Here is a 16,775-nt window from a genome sequence, read left to right on the forward strand (position 1 = left end):
GCCGCCCAGTCAACCCACGCTAGATTTGATGGTGTGGATATTGAGCAGAACTCAGGGCAGGGTTGTTACAGAAGGTTTACCCTAGTAGCAGCTCAATACACACTTCACATGGGGGTCAATGAGGCACATTGTTTTTGTAGCCTAGGCCTGAATCAGTCACCTGCCACTTTTAGTCTTCAGTAGGTCTCCTCGCCCTCTAATGAGACGCGCTAAGGTCAGTGTGCCACCCTGTGAGATTCTGTAGAGTATATGTTCTGTGCTGTGGAGATATAGGCTACACGCTCGTGTACTTGCACACACACACACACACACACCATATCCATCAGCTAGTATCCCCTGTAGATCACGTGACTTCTCCACTTGTTCTAGTGTGGTGATGGTGTGCTGGGTACTATAGTTAATTTGATTATGTGGTACCACGGAGAGGTGTGATCCCGTACATGAACTCCCACAGTGGGAGCTCTTCTCCGTCTGAACCAGTTGTGTGTGTGTGTGTGTGTGTGGGGGGGGGGGGTAGTCTAACTGACCCTTGGCTCTACCCCCTAGCCTCCAGCTGTTAGGTGGATGCGGCCTGGCCAGAGGGGAACGTGTTGGAGTGCACATGGCTCTGTCTGTTTATGAGATGTAGCCGCCTGGATCACATGCTGCTGTTGCTCTTCAGATTGGTTTATGAAGAATGAAGCTGTGTGTGTGTGTGTGTGTTTGAACCTCTAGCCCGGGACCGTTCTGTTAGCATCGGTCTCTGGCCCCTCTGTGACCCTGTGTTTTCTCTCCAATCAGCATCAGTGAGAGCTTCCTGACGGTGAAGGGCGCCGCTGTCTTCCTGCCTCGGGGAAATGGCTCCTCCCCTTCCTCGGCGCCCCGCATCAGCCAGCAGTGGAACAAACACACAGGTATGCCCTCCCACTGACTGACTAACAACAAATCAACCAACAGACAGCCATAGGACAGGGGTGAGTTCATTAGGCAAACATTGTGGAACGTTGCAGATGGACATGTCCCAAATAGAAACAACATGATTCTTTACTTCACATGTCAGAGAAGCCTGTCTGTTCAGCTCTTTACAACATAGAAATGTTCCACAACGTTGACCTGCTGAACACGCCTCAATTCTCAACACAGACTCGTGGGAAACTGACACTGACCCAACATGAGGCCAAACCATAGTACTGCTTATCATTGGAATGCAGCAGGCATTCTGCAGTGTTGAGGGAACCAACAATGTCCAGTTCTGTTGTTTAAGTCACCAGAGCAAAGCTGTCCAGTTCAATTGACCCCATAGCTGTTACAATATGACACCGGTGGGCCACTGAATGCACGTTGCTTTGCCATAGAGTTGCTATTTAGGCGTGTGTTTTTCCATACCAGTGTCCTCGTGCTCAAGGGCAGAGATAATTGTTGTAAGTATGTGTACTTGTGGGAAGGCTACTCTGCTCTGCTGGGTTTTCTAGTAGTTTTTCACCAATTATTTTATCTAGGGCTGGTACATCCCACTGTCTGTCTTGTTTTCACTGACAAATGTCCTTTTGGCCCTTAAGTGTGGGAAAACGCTCTCAGGTGTTGGATATTTTCTGTTACTTCGGCTGCGTTTGAATGTAAATGTTTATCCGAGCTACATTTTGGAGTTTCTAGAAGTGTTTAATCAGACACACTGTCATTTTTGTATGTCTGCATAATGTGGACTAACTTCACACAGAAGAGTCATGAGTAGGAGCAGATCGCGTGCAGTGTGTACTGATCTGTTTCTCTCTCCTTCCCCAGGTGACCTCCAGCAGCACCTGCAGACCATGTTCACCGTGCTGCGGCCAGAAGACAACATCCGCCTGGTACGTCTCGTCGCAAATGTCAAATTCAAGATGTTTCACTCACATGGCAGACAAATGAGTCTAGGACTATTCTGATGAATACTTCCAAATGCAGACGGATTGACCAGAGGATATTATTCACCCTCCCTCCCTCTCTCTCCTCTTCCCATAAGGCTGTGCGCCTGGAGAGTGCGTACGCTCAGCCTCAGTGCACGCGTTACATGGTGGTGGTGTCCACCAATGGGAGACAGGACACAGAGGAGAGCGTGGTGCTGGGCCTGGACTTTGGCTCCTCAGACAGGTTAGTAGTTAGTAACACTCCATGCATTGAGTGTGTTAGAGAGACCCACCTCTTTTGGAGGTGTGTGTGTGTGTGTAACCTCTTTAACAGCTGTCTCCTCCTGCAGCTCATGCACAATGGGGCTGGTTCTACCCCTGTGGAGCGACACACTGATCCACTTGGATGGAGACGGGTAAGAAGAGCGATACGTCACCTGTTTCCTCCTCCATGCATTTACTGTAGTTCTTCTGCCCAGTGGGACTGTCACACAACCTGTCTGTTTGTCTCTGTAGGGGCTTCAGTGTGTCCACGGTCAACAGGGTCCATGTCTTCAAACCGGTCTCTGTCCAGGCCATGTGGTGAGCGCTCCTCCTTTCTCTCCTGCCATCTCATCCCCCTCTCTTTTTTGACTTGTCCCCTCTTTTATCTGTTGGTTTATCCTGTTATTCATCTCTTTCTTTCTCCTGTTCTCTCCTTCCTCCTCTTCTTACCTCTCCACCTCCCCCTGTGCCCCCCCCAGGTCCGCCCTGCAGTCGCTCCACAAGGCGTGCGAGGTGGCCCGCTGTCACAACTACTACCCCGGCAGCCTGTTCCTGACCTGGGTCAGCTACTATCAGAGCCAGGTCTCCTCTGACCAGGTCTGCATCAACGAGTGGAACGTCATGCAGGATGTCCAGTCCCACCGCGCCGACTCGCCCGTCCTCTTCACCGACGTGTGAGTGCACCAGCTAGTGTCTCTCTCTCTCTCTCACACACACACACACACACACACACACACACACACACACACACTTCCACATTAAGCAACTGGGAAAGTCTTGTGTTGGGTAAGTCACATGGACTTCTCTCCCACAGAAAACAACATTGCCCAATTACCAGTGCAGTGTCATCTGCTTCCCTTGTTGCCACAACACCCAGCTTCAGGCAGACTTCTCAAGACCCCCTGCGACCTTTGCCTTAGAGACCAGAGTCAAACACGCACAGAGCTCTGAGCGTTACCTCGTCATGACCGAGGTATCAATCTGCTGTAGCAGGAGGATGCAGCTCAGCGAGGTCTGTATTAGCGGGGGAAATTCCCCACCCAGACGCGGTCACGTGTGCCTGCTCGTTTAGGGGGGGGGGGGGGGCAACTGTCTATAACGCCAGAACTCGGCTTGCATGCCAGCAGTCGAAAATAGCCCTCTCTCCGTGACCGCTTTAGTTATGCATGGAAAGAGTTGCTAGACAGATAGGTAGACGAGCGGGCTGACGGACGGAAGCAGGTGGCCGAGAGCAGTCTTAGCGAAGGAGAGGATGGATGGAGGGGTAATTGAGTAGAAATGATAGCACTCGACATGTTGGAAGACATTTTAAGAGGTCAAAACCAAAACCTCTGCTTTGACATCCAACGGCCCAGTTAAGCCTAGCCATGCAGGTACAGTGGAAAGACGTGCGTGCACACACACCCTGGTTAAGCTTGAGTACTTTGCACACACACACACACTTGAAGGCAGACAATGCGAGTGTTAGTCAACCTTGTTGGGGTCACTGCCGAAGGGGAGATACCTGTCTGACAGACACACATCATATTTGCCTTTGCTCTTTGCACATTCATTTTATTCATTGAGGGCTCACTCTGAGGTGGAGGATTTTACACACATTTGTCACCCGCAAATATATGTGTGTGTGTGTGTAGGTTGAACGTGTGCAATTGCATACATTGTAGTGCTTACAACTGTAGTGTGTTGGGGTCAATTCCATTTCAATTCAGGTGTTCAACTGATACGCCAATGGATTCCAATTCCGAGTTTACTTCCTGAATTGAGTTAAAATGAAACCGACCCCTACCCTTGTGTTCATTGGCACGTGGGTGAGGTGTTATGTCAGAGGTCAGGCACCTCTGACATAGCCAGTAACCTAACCCCGGTAGCTCGGTCTCTTGGAAGATGCAACATGTTTCAAGTTCCCCAAGTCCCCAAACCCTTTCCTCAAGAGGCCAATCAAGTCTTTGTTTCTATAAACAAGCTGCCCCATTGCTATTTCCGATGTTCCAATAAGGACGTGACATAATAATAAGCATGACGGTTCATCAGACTGGGACAACAACACAAAGTCCCAACACACTCCTGCTGCTGCACAATCATGCTGACTGTTGTGGGAGCATAGCTACTCACTTACATTGCGATGTGAATTGTGAAGAGAGGTGATTTGGTAGGAGAGGGGGGGGGGGGGGGGGTGCAGAAGAGGGTCTCAAGGGACCTAATCAGGGCATGTTGCCCTTAGCGCTGCACAAGTGGCTAAATGTGTCCTCTAGATGCAGTTAGAGAGAGGCGAGGGCAGGGACTCGTCATTATAACAAGAACAACCTAGACTTCAACTGAGTTCTGTGATTTTGTATGATGTGGAGACTCTTTGCACTTGTCAAACCAGAGGCACTTAGTGGCTTTAGTGTATTCCTCACTAGTCACATTTAGTGTTGTGTGAAGCTCTTCTGGGCAAGAGTCCCCAACAACTCCTACGAGGTAGACTGAGGGTTGTGTCTTGAGGTGTACTGAGGGTGTTTTTTGTGTGTCCACAGGCCCACAGAGAGGGAGCGCACGGAGAGGTTGATCAAGACTCGCCTCAGAGAGATCATGATGCAGAAAGACCTGGAGAATGTCACCTCCAAAGAGGTGGGTTGAAGACCTTGTCACGCACACCATTACTGGTTCTAACAGGTTCTCTAATGGGTTCTCTACTGGTTCTAATAGGTTCTCAACTGGGTTCTCTACTGGTTCTAATGGGTTCTCTACTGGTTCTAATTAGAGGTCGACCGATTATGATTTTTCAACACCGTTACCGATTGTTGGAGGACCAAAAAAAAGCCGATACTGATTAATCGGCCGATTTTAAAAAAATATATATATAAATAATACTAATAATAATAAATAAATAAACCTAATAATATATATATTTGTAATGACAATTACAACAATACTGAATGAACACTTATTTTAACTTAATATAATGCATCAATAAAATCAATTTAGCCTCAAATAAATAATGAAACATGTTCAATTTGGTTTAAATAATGCAAAAACAAAGTGTTGGAGAAGAAAGTAAAAGTGCAATATGTGCCATGTAAAGAAAGCTAACATTTAAGTTCCTTGCTCAGAACATGAGAACATATGAAAGCTGGTGGTTCCTTTTAACATGAGTCTTCAATATTCCCAGGTAAGAAGTTTTAGGTTGTAGTTATTATAGGAATATTTCTCTCTATACCATTTGTATTTCATATACCTTTGACTATTGGATGTTAGTATTGCCAGTGTAACAGTATAGCTTCCGTCCCTCTCCTCGCCTCTACCTGGGCTCGAACCAGAAACACATCAGCCACCCTCAAAGCAGCGTTACCCATGCAGAGCAAGGGGAATAACCACTCCAAGTCTGAAGTTTGAAACGCTATTAGCGCCCACCCCGCTAACTAGCTAGCCATTTCACATCGGTTACACCAGCCTAATCTCGGGAGTTGATAGGCTTGAAGTCAAACAGCTCAATGCTTGAAGCACAGTGAAGAGCTGCTGGCAAAACACACAAAAGTGCTGTTTGAATGAATGCTTACGAGCCTGCTGGTGCCTACCATCGCTCAGTCAGACTGCTCTGTCAAATCATAGACTTAATTATAACATAATAACACACAGAAATACGAGCCTTAGGTCATTAATATGGTCGAATCTGTAAACTATCATCTCAAACAAAATGTTTATTCTTTCACTGAAATACGGAACCGTTCGGGTGGCATCCATAAGTCTAAATATTCCTGTTACATTGCACAACCTTCAATGTTATGTCATATTTGTGTAAAATTCTGGCAAATTAGTTCGCAACGAGCCAGGCGGCCCAAACTGTTGCATATATCCTGACTCTGCGTGCAATGAACGCAAGAGAAGTGACACAATTTCACCTGGTTAATATTGCCCGCTAACCTGGATTTCTTTTAGCTAATTATGCAGGTTTAAAAATATATACTTCTGTGTATTGATTTTAAGAAAGGCATTGATGTTTATGGTTGGGTACAGTCGTGCAACCATTGCTTTTTTTTCCGCTAATGCGCTTTTGTTAAATCATCCCCCGTTTGGCGAAGTTGGCTGTCTTTGTTAGGAAGAAATAGTCTTCACACAGTTCGCAACGAGCCAGGCGGCCCAAACTGCTGCATATACCCAGACTCTGTTGCAAGAGAAGTGACACAATTTCCCTAGTTGAAAGAATATGCAGGTTTAAAAATATATACTTGTGTATTGATTTTAACCTCTCTAGGGTATGTCATCTTTCATCTGGCCAACATCCAGTGAGGTTGCAGAGCGCCAAATTCAATTATTTTACATAGGTTTAAAGATTAACTTCTTGTTAAACCAACCACAGTGTCATATTTATAAAATGCTTTTTGGCGAAAGCATACCTAGCCTGGAACATAGCCCAGTTGACAAATTATTACAAACAGTAACCAGCCTAGCAGAAGCGTTACAAAACTCAGAAATAGAGATAAAATGTATAATTAATTTACTCAATAAATGTTCCTTTTGTTCGATGAAGTCTCTTTATATCCAAAAACCTCAGTTTTGTTAGCTCGTTTTCTTCAGTAATCCACAGGCTCAAACTCAGTCAAAACAATCAGACAAAAAATCCAAATTGTATCTGTAAAGTTCATAGAAACATGTCAAACAATGTTTATATTCAATCCTCAGGTTGTTTTTTAGCCTAAATGATCTATAATATTTCAACCGGACAATAACGTCATCAATATAAAAGGTAAACAAGAAATGCACATGCGCCTGAAAAAACTCTGCGTCACGTTAGGGTCCACTCGTTCAGACTGGTCTTACTCCCTCATTTATAAGAATATTTCTAAAGACTGTTGACATCTAGTGGAAGGCATAGGAACTGCAAATGGAGTCCTAAGTCAATGGATACTGTAATGGCAAAACTACAAAACAAAACAAAAAACTACTTCCTGAATGGATTTTTCTCAGGTTTTCGCCTGCTAAATCAGTTCTGTTATACTCACAGACACTATTTGAACAGTTTTGGAAACATTAGAATGTTCTCTTATCGAAATCCACCAGTTATATGCATATCATATATTCTGGGCCCGGGTTGCAGGCCGTTTAATTTGGGCATGCTTTTCATCCAAAATTCTGAATGCTGCCCCCTACCCTAGAGAGGCTAAGAAAGGCATTGATGTTTATGGTTAGGTACACGTTGGAGCAACGACAGTGCTTTTTCTCGAATGCGCACCGCATCGATTATATGCAACGCAGGACACGCTAGATAAACTAGTAATATCATCAACCATGTGTAGTTATTATGTGATTATGATTGATTGTTTTTTATAAGATAAGTTTAATGCTAGTTAGCAACTTACCTTGGCTTCTTACTGAATTAGCGTAACAGGCAGGCTCCTCGTGGAGTGCAATGAGAGGCAGGTGGTTAGAGCGTTGGACTAGTTAACTGTAAGGTTGCAAGATTGAATCCCCGAGCTGACAAGGTTAAGGAACGGTGGGTTAACTGCCTTGTTCAGGGGCAGAATGACAGAACCCACCGTTCCTAGGCCGTCATTGAAAATAAGTATGTGTTTTTAACTGACTTGCCTAGTTAAATAAATGTGTAAAAAAAAAATACAAAAAATCGGTGTCAAATTTTTCGATTTATTATGATAACTTGAAATCGACCTTAATTAATCAGCCATTCCGATTAATCGATCGACCTCTAGTTCTAATGGGTTCTCTACTGGTTCTAACGGGTTCTCTACTCGTTCTTCAGATTCGCACAGAGCTGGAGATGCAGATGGTGTGCAACCTTCGGGAGTTCAAGGAGTTTATTGACAACGAGATGATCGTCATCCTGGGTCAGATGGACAGCCCCACAGAGATCTTTGACCATGTTTACCTGGTAAGAACACAGTCAAGGACTGCATGGCCCATATTCCCTATATAGTGCACTACTTTAGACAAGGACTGGCACCCTATTCCCTATATAGTGCACTACTTTTATGTTGCCTTCCTCTTTTTGTCCCTTTTTCTGCCTGTTTATCTGTCTGCTGATATCTGTAAGATTCTGTCAAGTTTAATTGTGTTTTTGTATCCAGGGCTCTGAGTGGAACGCTTCAAACTTGGAGGAGCTGCAGACCAGCGGGTAAGAGACCATTCTGACTTGTCTATCATCATGTCAGACTGTTGGTTGCTGTGATAGTTGCAGCACAGTTTCAATACGGAGTCGAAGTTCCAGCGAGTGACGTTCTCCGTTTCACTCCTTCAGTGTGAGGTACATCCTCAATGTGACGCGGGAGATCGACAACTTCTTCCCAGGCGTTTTTGAGTACCACAACATCCGCGTGTACGACGAGGAGGCCACCAACCTGCTGGAGTACTGGAATGACACCTACAAGTTCATCACCAAGGCCAGGTAAGAGCTCTGATTTGATGCACTTCATTAGGTGTCCTTGAGTGTCTTGAAAGCCGTCTGTCAAAGAAAATGTATTATTATTAAATAGGTTTCAGGGGATTCTCTTTCAATTTACAACTTTTTTTGTTAAGTATAATTTTTTTGTATTTTTGTTTTTAGCACTGTTATTTTTATGACGTTCTGAATGATCTATAACAGAGGTATTCAACTCTTACCCTACGAGGTCCGGAGCCTGCTGGCTTTCTGTTCAACCTGAATTAATTGCACCCACCTGTTGTCCCAGGTCTAAATCATTCCCTGATTAGAGGGCAGCAAGCAGTGGAACTGGCTTTGAGGTCCAGAGTTGTGTTTGAAGGCTCTATACCATAACCATAAGACACTATATCAATACAAGATACAATACTGTATATCATAATCAGTTTGTCTTCTGCATCTCTGCCTTTGTCCTCTTCACTGCCTCTAACCCGTTCCCTGTGTTCCCCTATTAGGAAAGCAGGGGCTAAGTGCCTGGTCCACTGTAAGATGGGTGTGAGTCGCTCGGCCTCCACGGTGATCGCTTACGCCATGAAGGAGTACGGCTGGGACCTGGAGAGGGCCTTCGACTACGTCAAGGAGCGCCGCGGCGTCACCAAGCCCAACCCCTCCTTCATGAAGCAGCTGGAGGAGTACCAGGGTATCCTGCTGGCCAGGTAGACACACACACACACACACACACAGCTCTCACATTCTGGGCCCCACACACAGCTCTCACACAGACATCTTTCCTCCTCCTTTCTCCGTAGTAAACAGAGGCATAACAAGTTGTGGCGCTCCCACTCGGACAGCGACCTCTCAGAGCGCCACGAGTCTCCGCTGTGTAAGACGGGCCCTCCCAGCCACACCCTGGGCCTCTCGGACCCACACAACAACAACAATGGCCCCACGCCCTCCCTGCAACACTTCCTGCTCCAGGCGCTTGGTGCTGCCAATGACCCCGACAACAAGTCCAAGGGCTCCCACATCTCAGACACACAGTCTGAGCCTGTCCGACTCACCCGCTCACTCTCCCACTCCCCTGGCCCGCCAGCCTCCAACGGTCTGTGTGACTCCCGGGAGAGACTCTTTTCTCGAGGGCGAGGACCCCGCCAGGACTCCTTCCGCCCACGGGCGGTCACGGTGGTGCCCGAGGAGAGAACGGACAACTCTGCTCTGGTGGGGGTGGCCGTGACTGTGCCAATCACCGCCGTCCCCCATCCTCCCCCCTCACTGCATAGCCTCCCTCCTTCTCCCTTCCCCCAGCCACTGGCCAAACCCCTCCATCTAGGTTTGAGCACACAGTTGTCCAGTCCTGTGCCTAAACAGAAATCCCAGAGTGTAGAGCTGACCCTGGATCTGCCTGACCACAGCAGCTCCGAGGTCGTATCTCAGGACACCCTGGAGTCCAGCGACGACTCGGACACCCTGGGACGCTCCCTGTCAGACCCGCTGAGCGAGAGGGGGGACAGTGTCAGTATGATGTCCCCAGGGATCCCCATGGCCGTGAGCCCTCTCACCCCAACAACGCCTGGGTCTTTAGGACCCTACGCCAACGATGACAACAACAACCCCGGCGGCGACACAGACACTATCCTCGCTAACCCCGTCGACGCCACATGCGTCACCACGTCCTCCAACCTCGGCACGGACAGCATCGACTTCTTCAGCGCCCGCGAGAAATTCCTGGGCCTGTCCCAAGACGGAAAGACCCGGACTCTTTCCGAGCAGATGGCTCAGCGGACGCCTCAGTCGCAGTGCCCCAGCCAGGAGCTGCAGCCGCTGTCCCCCGAGAACCCTGCTGGAGCACTGCCACCATTGCCAAGCACAGAGGAAGAGGAGCAGGGAAAGGTGAGGTGGCCATTTTATTTTATTTACACTGAAATTTGAATGATGAATTCCTGCCATCTATCTAATGCCTTCAGAGCTCCACAGCCCTGCTGAGAGTTACTGAGTGATTTTAAACAAGATCCTCAATCCTCGACAGTCAATCGAATGAATTGTGATCGAGCAACACAATGATATGTCTTTGGGGATGCTTTGTACAATACTGCCACCTATTGGAAGTATAGGGGCCCTACATGTTAAAAGTCTCAGACTTGGAGTGCTGATTTAGGATCAGTTTTTGATCACAATGAATAAGATTATCTTGTCACGGGGACCTGATCCTAGGTCAGTGCTCTGAGGCGCTTGATACATACGGCCCCAGACCTTTTGAGACGGCCGTTGTCGACGGACTTTGTAATAGTGGTCATTCTCTTTCTTTCTATAAAATGTCATTTGGTAGCGTTTAGTGACGCCCCCCAGCATTAATACACCGCTAACTGTGCTTAGCTATCATCCAAACCATTTTGTGTTCCGTCTCCATCTCAGAGTTCCCCCCATACGGAGGACGGTAGCGACCGAGCCAGTCAAGAAAAAGCCTCGTCACCTCCCCATCACGACAACGGCGTGTCAGTCCGCCATATTGTCACAGAGATAGAGTCCATATCCCACCCGCCAGCGGCGGCGCCCCTCTCCTCCACCCAGCCGGCCCCCCACAGCCCACAGCAGCTGCGCCCAGACGACCGGGACGAGGAGACCCCATTGACCTCACCCTCCTCCTACCCACAATCCCCCGCCACGCCTCCCTCGGATTGGCCGGCCGGCTCGGTGCGCAGGGCCACCAAACAGCTAGAGCAGAGGCTGAGGCAGGAGCTGGACTTAACTCTCAGCAACACGTCTACCCAACGCTCCCCTCTCCACTACCCCAGTGCAGAGTTCCACCCCACGGGCTCCCCTCTCCATACGCCAAGCACGGACTGCCCACCCCTCCTCGCTCCTACCACAGACTGCCCCAAGCAGCGTAGGCCAACCCCTGCTCCTGAGCAAGGAAGACCTCTGAACGAGGCTTTCACTGTGTCTGCAGAGCCCAAAGGAGAGACTGAGCAGGGAGGGTTTGTCGTCTCAGACATGGATGTTGCCCCTTCCTTTTCTCACTACCCAGATGCCCGCCACACCCCTAAGCCCATCCCAATCATCGTGTGCTCTTCCCTAGAACCTTCTAGGGTCCAGCCCCAGGCCCCCCCTGCACTGCTGTGGCTGGAAGGGGTGACGGCCCTTGACTCAGACACGGATGGCCCCTCCCCTCCCCCGCCCCACCACGGAAGGCTGGCCCTGGCACGCAGCAGTGAGGAACTGGAGAAGATCCAGGAGACTCTAAGGGAGCTGCAGGCCTTCCTGTACGATGCGGGGGGCCTGGGGGCTGGAGAGAGACCTGGTCAGGGGAAGCATCACGGGGAGACTCCCGTGTGGCAGAGGGCCATGGAGATCGAGGCGCGGATCCGCCAGGCGGGCCTCACGCCCCCCTCCTTGATGAAGCGCTCAGCCTCGCTGGCCAAGCTTGACTGCCTGGAGCTGTCAGCCAACGACCTGAATGACTGGGACCTACGGGCCAACACCGCCAGCCCTTATGCACCCCAATTGATGCCCACCCCTCACCCCCGCTCCCACCATCACCCCAGCCCAGACGATGTTTCCAAGAAGCAGCGGGTGTTGTCCAGGGCCCCCCTAGGGGAGGTGTACCCACTGGACTCAGACAGGACTGATAGGGGCTCCCAGAGAGCAGGGAGTGATCCCCCCTGTCTCTCCTCACCTCCATGTCTTGTTCTTCAAGGGGAGGAGGAGCTAGAGACAGACCCCTCCCCCCGGCTCACCCGCACCCAGTCCCCGGCGAGCGCTCCCGACGTCCCTATGACAACCGCGCAGCAGCAGCCCCGCGGGAAGAGTCACCCGCTGCGGCGGCTCCGCAAGGCTGCCGACAAGAAACGGACTGCCACTGTTCTCTACCACACCATGTGACCTCACTGCACTCGGCCCTAGGCCGAGGGTGTCTATGAGTGTGTGTATGCGTGCGAGTGTGTGGTGTCCTAGGCCCTACATGTGCATTATGGTCCAGACTGTCCCCCTTGGGCCCTTGTCTGTAGTATGTGTGTGTGCACTGACTAGCTGTGTTGGACTCTTATGTAATCTGTTAGTGTTCAGGTGAATGCTGACTCTGGATGTTTGTGTTACTGTAGGTGCTTACCCCCCCCCCCCTTTTTATAGTTTCTAAACAGTTGTAATTTCTACAACTAAAAAGAGGGGGCTGTTTCTCAAAGAACATGCACTTTACTCTTGTTTTTACCTTTATTTTATTTTGTATTTTTTTATTTTCTTCCCAGGGGAATCTTTTTGCACTGATTCTATGGTAGCCTGTCTGTGTCACATCTTTTATTCTTTTTTTATTCTTCTTTTCAACAAGACAACGTTCATCTTTTTTTTTTTTTTTATCCTGTTCTTAGCTGTGACTATTAAAGAAACAAAAGTACCTATATCATGACTCCTGTGATTCCTTATTGAAATCAAGAGGATGTTTTTTTAGGAGATCCCCCTAGGGTGCACTGCGCTCAGTTGTAAACGCTGTGGAGTGTTGCAGATGGGAAGGTCCTGAATAGAGACGACATGGTTCCTTAGTCTACATGTCAGAGGCATGTTTGTTCCACATAACATATTTCTATGCAAACGTTCCTCAAAGTTGTGGCCTGCTGAACTCAGTCCTGTTTCAACAGCCCCACCTTATGTTGAGGATCTCTGTCTTTACAGCCCCCATGTGGACAGAACAGGAAGTGCCAGTAAAGTTGGGGAGGAGACACTGGCTGGCTCTACCTCATTTTGGTTTTCTGTGATTCCTCACATCCTATCTCCCCACCTTCCTCTCAAATGTCCAAAAGAAGGTCCAAGGTCCCACTCTGAAATGTATCCAATGTGTTTTGAGAAATATCCAGCCTCTACATGTAAGTAATGTTTCCCGAAGGTAGTGAAGTCTGCACTGCAGAATATTTAACGCTGACAATTTTACTCCCCCCGTTTCATCAATTTTTAATTAAAATAGTCTCGGATTTAGGTTTCCAGCCTCCCAGATGACGTAGAACCCTGTGTAGATCAGACGCTATCATACTGGAAAGCTTTCAAATAATCTGCCTCGTATGAATGAACCGTAACGCCTGCCCCTAAAACTCAGTAGTTTAACCAAAATGTTGAAATATGTGAAATAGTACACCAAAACATTTTTAATGGGTTTATTATGGAAGTTTAATATTTGCCCTCTGCAATGTGGTCAACAGAGTGGAAAGTGTTTTACATGTCTCATCCTTGGTGCAGCTCCCTCCTGTATACTGGAGATATTTACGTCCCAAAGTGCACAGGGTGCCATATGTAGTGCACAACTTTTTGGCTACGGCCATATGGGCCCCGGTCAAAAGTAGTGTACTATATAGGGAATAGGGTGCCATTTTGCTTTTGGGACGCATATTATTTATCCCTCTGTCTTTTTAAGGATTCTCCGCGCTTTTGCAGCACTGAGCCCCTCTTAGTGGTTTTAATGTTCATTGAGGTTGCCACTATTCCAGACTGCTTACAGCTGAATCATATTGGAATTCTTTGGCTGGATGCTACATATAATAGCACACCATTGCTGTGTTGTCTTGTCTTCCCAAAATAACAGGAGCCAAAGGGCCCTTGGTTGTCACGATAAACTGTTACCCGTGGCGTGAAGTGATGTCAAGTACGTTGAAGCGCCGCCAGCAAAATCAGATTTGTTTTTAAAGATGGTGGATGTGAATGCCGCCCAAAACAGCCTCTCTGTCTGGTTCCTAGGCTGTGCTTGTGCTGTGCTTTCACTTCTGTCAGTTGGTGAGCTGGCTAGTAGGTAGGGTATCAATCACCCAATTATGTGTATAAACCCTGGATTGCTGATGCTATGTAATGGCCAATGAGAGACTTTGAAGCTACTGGCCGCCATACTGGTACTCCTCAGAAGGAGCAGTCCTCCATAGGAATGAATGGAATTCTACAGTATTTCAATAAATGTTTCAAGGACAAAATGACATGTTTAAGCATTTCTTTGTTATAGTGGGGATAGGAACATTAGAACTCCTATTAAAAAATGTACTTTAGTGACCAGAAAGTCAGGACGCCCATTTGAAAGACGGCACACTACACAGGGCAATGTCCACAATCACTACCCTGGGGTATTTAAAAAGAGTGCCTCCTACTGGCCCTCCAACACCACTTCCAGCAGCATCTGGTCTCCCATCTAGTGACCAACTGTGACCAACCAAGATTAGCTTCACAGGCAAGCCAGCAGTGGGATGCAGAGTGGTATGCTACTGGCACAGAACACAGTATATTCAGATCAGCCATGGTACTGGGTTGTCATAAACTCAGTGGTGGAAAAAGTATTCAGTTGTCATATTTGGGTAAAAATAAAGATACCTTAATAGAAAATGACTAAAGGTTAAGTCATCCAGTAAAATACTACTTGAGTAAAAGTCTAAAAGTATTTGGTTTTAAATATACTTAAGTATCAAAAGTAAAAGTATAAACCATTTTGAATTCCATTTACTAAGCAGACGGCACAATTCTTATTTTTTTATGACGGACAGCCAGGGGCACACTCACGCTCAGACAGAATTTACAAACATTTGTGTTTAGGTGGTCCGCCAGATCAGAAACCGTAGGGATGTTTTTTTTGATAAGTGTTTTCCTTATCGTCAAAATGTAACAAGTACTTTTGGGTGTAAGGGAAATGTATGCAGTAAAAAGTATATTTTCTTTAGGAATGTAGTAAAGTAAAGTAAAAGTTAGCAAAAAATAGAAATAATAAAGTGCAGATACTCAAACTACTTAAATAGTACTTTAAAATATTGTTGACTAAGTACTTTACACCAATGTTTCAACTGCAGTGAAGATGATGCTGGTTTATACAGGTTATAGTATTGCCTGTTCTATGATGACATCCAGAGTAATTCTTAAGGACTTTTTCTTATCGTATAATTTTAACAGAACGTAGAACATCACTTTTAGACGCTGGTTTGGTCCTGGAGAGAAGTCATCTGAGAAGTTGTGAATTGCTTGTTTAATGAAAGTAACAGGAATACCACAGATGTTCCAAAAAAAGAGTAGTTTTATTGACTTCCTTACATACGCCACAAAATGTTTCATTGCCTTTAGCTCCTACTTCGTGAAAACCAGCCACTTAAAATAATAATCTGGCAAGCTAAACAATAAATAGGAGTATGAACCAGACTCCTAATTTGTGCTGATGTCCTAATGTTCTTTGTTTCATTGTTTTGTTTAAAGTTTTTAAAAAAACAAGCAACTTGTGACACCTGCCCCCCCCCCCCCCCCCCCCCACACACCCACCGAGATTGGCTCAGGTCAGAAATGAACACCCACACAAGTGTCGGCCATGCTGAAATGTCACACAAGTACCACTCCACTCCCCACGCAGACAAACACATCACAGCTCCATTCATATCGAGTGCAGAGGCTTTTTTTCCCCAGTAAAATAAACTCACAAAGCTCACCATGAAACTAATCTCCACCAGTCCCCATTTATGTCATCTCCTATTCTCTCTATGTCTCACCTCTCCCTTCATAACAGAAACCTACAATAGATGTGCTCCCTGTAATAACCCCCGTGAAAAAGATGGACCTACACTGAACAAAAATATAAACGCAACATGTAAAGCATTGGTCCCATGTTTCGTGAGTTGAAATAAAAGATCCCAGAAATGTTCTAAAAGATTATTTCGCTCAAATTTTGGGAACAAATTTGTTTGCATCCCTGTTAGTGGGCATTTCTCCAAGATAATCCATCCACCTGACAGGTGTGGCATATCAAGAAGCTGATTAAACAGTATGAACATTACAAAACCTTGTGCTGGGGACAATAAAAGGCCACTCTAAAATGTGCAGTGTTGTCACGACACACAGATGTCTCAGGTTTTGAGGGAGCGTGCAATTGACTGCAGGAATGTCCACTAGATCTCTTGCTAGAGAATGTCATGTTTATTACTCTACCATAAGCCTCCTCCAATGTCACACGTTTCTTTTAGCAGTATGTTCAACTGGCCTCACAACCGCTGACTACGTGTAACCATGCCAGTCCTTGACCTCCACATCGGGCTTTTTCACCTGCGGGATCGTCTGGAGACCAACCACCCTGACAGCTGATGAAACTGTGGGTTTGCACAACCAAAGAATGTTTGCACAAACTGTCAGAAACCGTCTCGGGGAAGCTCATCTGCGTGCGACTTCAGTGGGAAAATGCTCACCTTCGATGGCCTCTGGCATGCTGGAGAAGTGTGCTCTTCACAGATGAATCCCGGTTTCAACTGTACCGGGCAGATGACAAACAGCCTGATCAACTCTATGCGAAGGAGATGTGTTGTGCT

The 16,775-nt window shown here is 47.1% G+C and overlaps 1 protein-coding gene across 2 annotated transcripts in view; it reads left to right on the forward strand.

Annotated features, from left to right (window-relative positions):
• The window catches only part of LOC139385469 (protein phosphatase Slingshot homolog 2-like), a 44,405-nt gene extending 31,534 nt beyond the window's left edge, over window positions 1–12,871 (forward strand). For both annotated transcript variants that reach the window (XM_071130528.1, XM_071130527.1), the window contains 13 exons: window positions 781–893; window positions 1,762–1,826; window positions 1,979–2,106; window positions 2,213–2,278; window positions 2,379–2,444; window positions 2,606–2,800; window positions 4,643–4,736; window positions 7,864–7,992; window positions 8,189–8,235; window positions 8,359–8,505; window positions 8,994–9,194; window positions 9,288–10,368; window positions 10,891–12,871. In XM_071130528.1, the coding sequence (XP_070986629.1) occupies window positions 781–893; window positions 1,762–1,826; window positions 1,979–2,106; window positions 2,213–2,278; window positions 2,379–2,444; window positions 2,606–2,800; window positions 4,643–4,736; window positions 7,864–7,992; window positions 8,189–8,235; window positions 8,359–8,505; window positions 8,994–9,194; window positions 9,288–10,368; window positions 10,891–12,357 (3,799 nt within the window). In that variant the 3' untranslated portion in view covers window positions 12,358–12,871. The remainder of the gene's footprint in view (window positions 1–780; window positions 894–1,761; window positions 1,827–1,978; window positions 2,107–2,212; window positions 2,279–2,378; window positions 2,445–2,605; window positions 2,801–4,642; window positions 4,737–7,863; window positions 7,993–8,188; window positions 8,236–8,358; window positions 8,506–8,993; window positions 9,195–9,287; window positions 10,369–10,890) is intronic.
• Window positions 12,872–16,775: the final 3,904 nt, after the last annotated feature.

This window comes from Oncorhynchus clarkii, chromosome 27, assembly GCF_045791955.1.
Source record: "Oncorhynchus clarkii lewisi isolate Uvic-CL-2024 chromosome 27, UVic_Ocla_1.0, whole genome shotgun sequence".
Classification (NCBI taxonomy): Eukaryota; Metazoa; Chordata; class Actinopteri; order Salmoniformes; family Salmonidae; genus Oncorhynchus; species Oncorhynchus clarkii.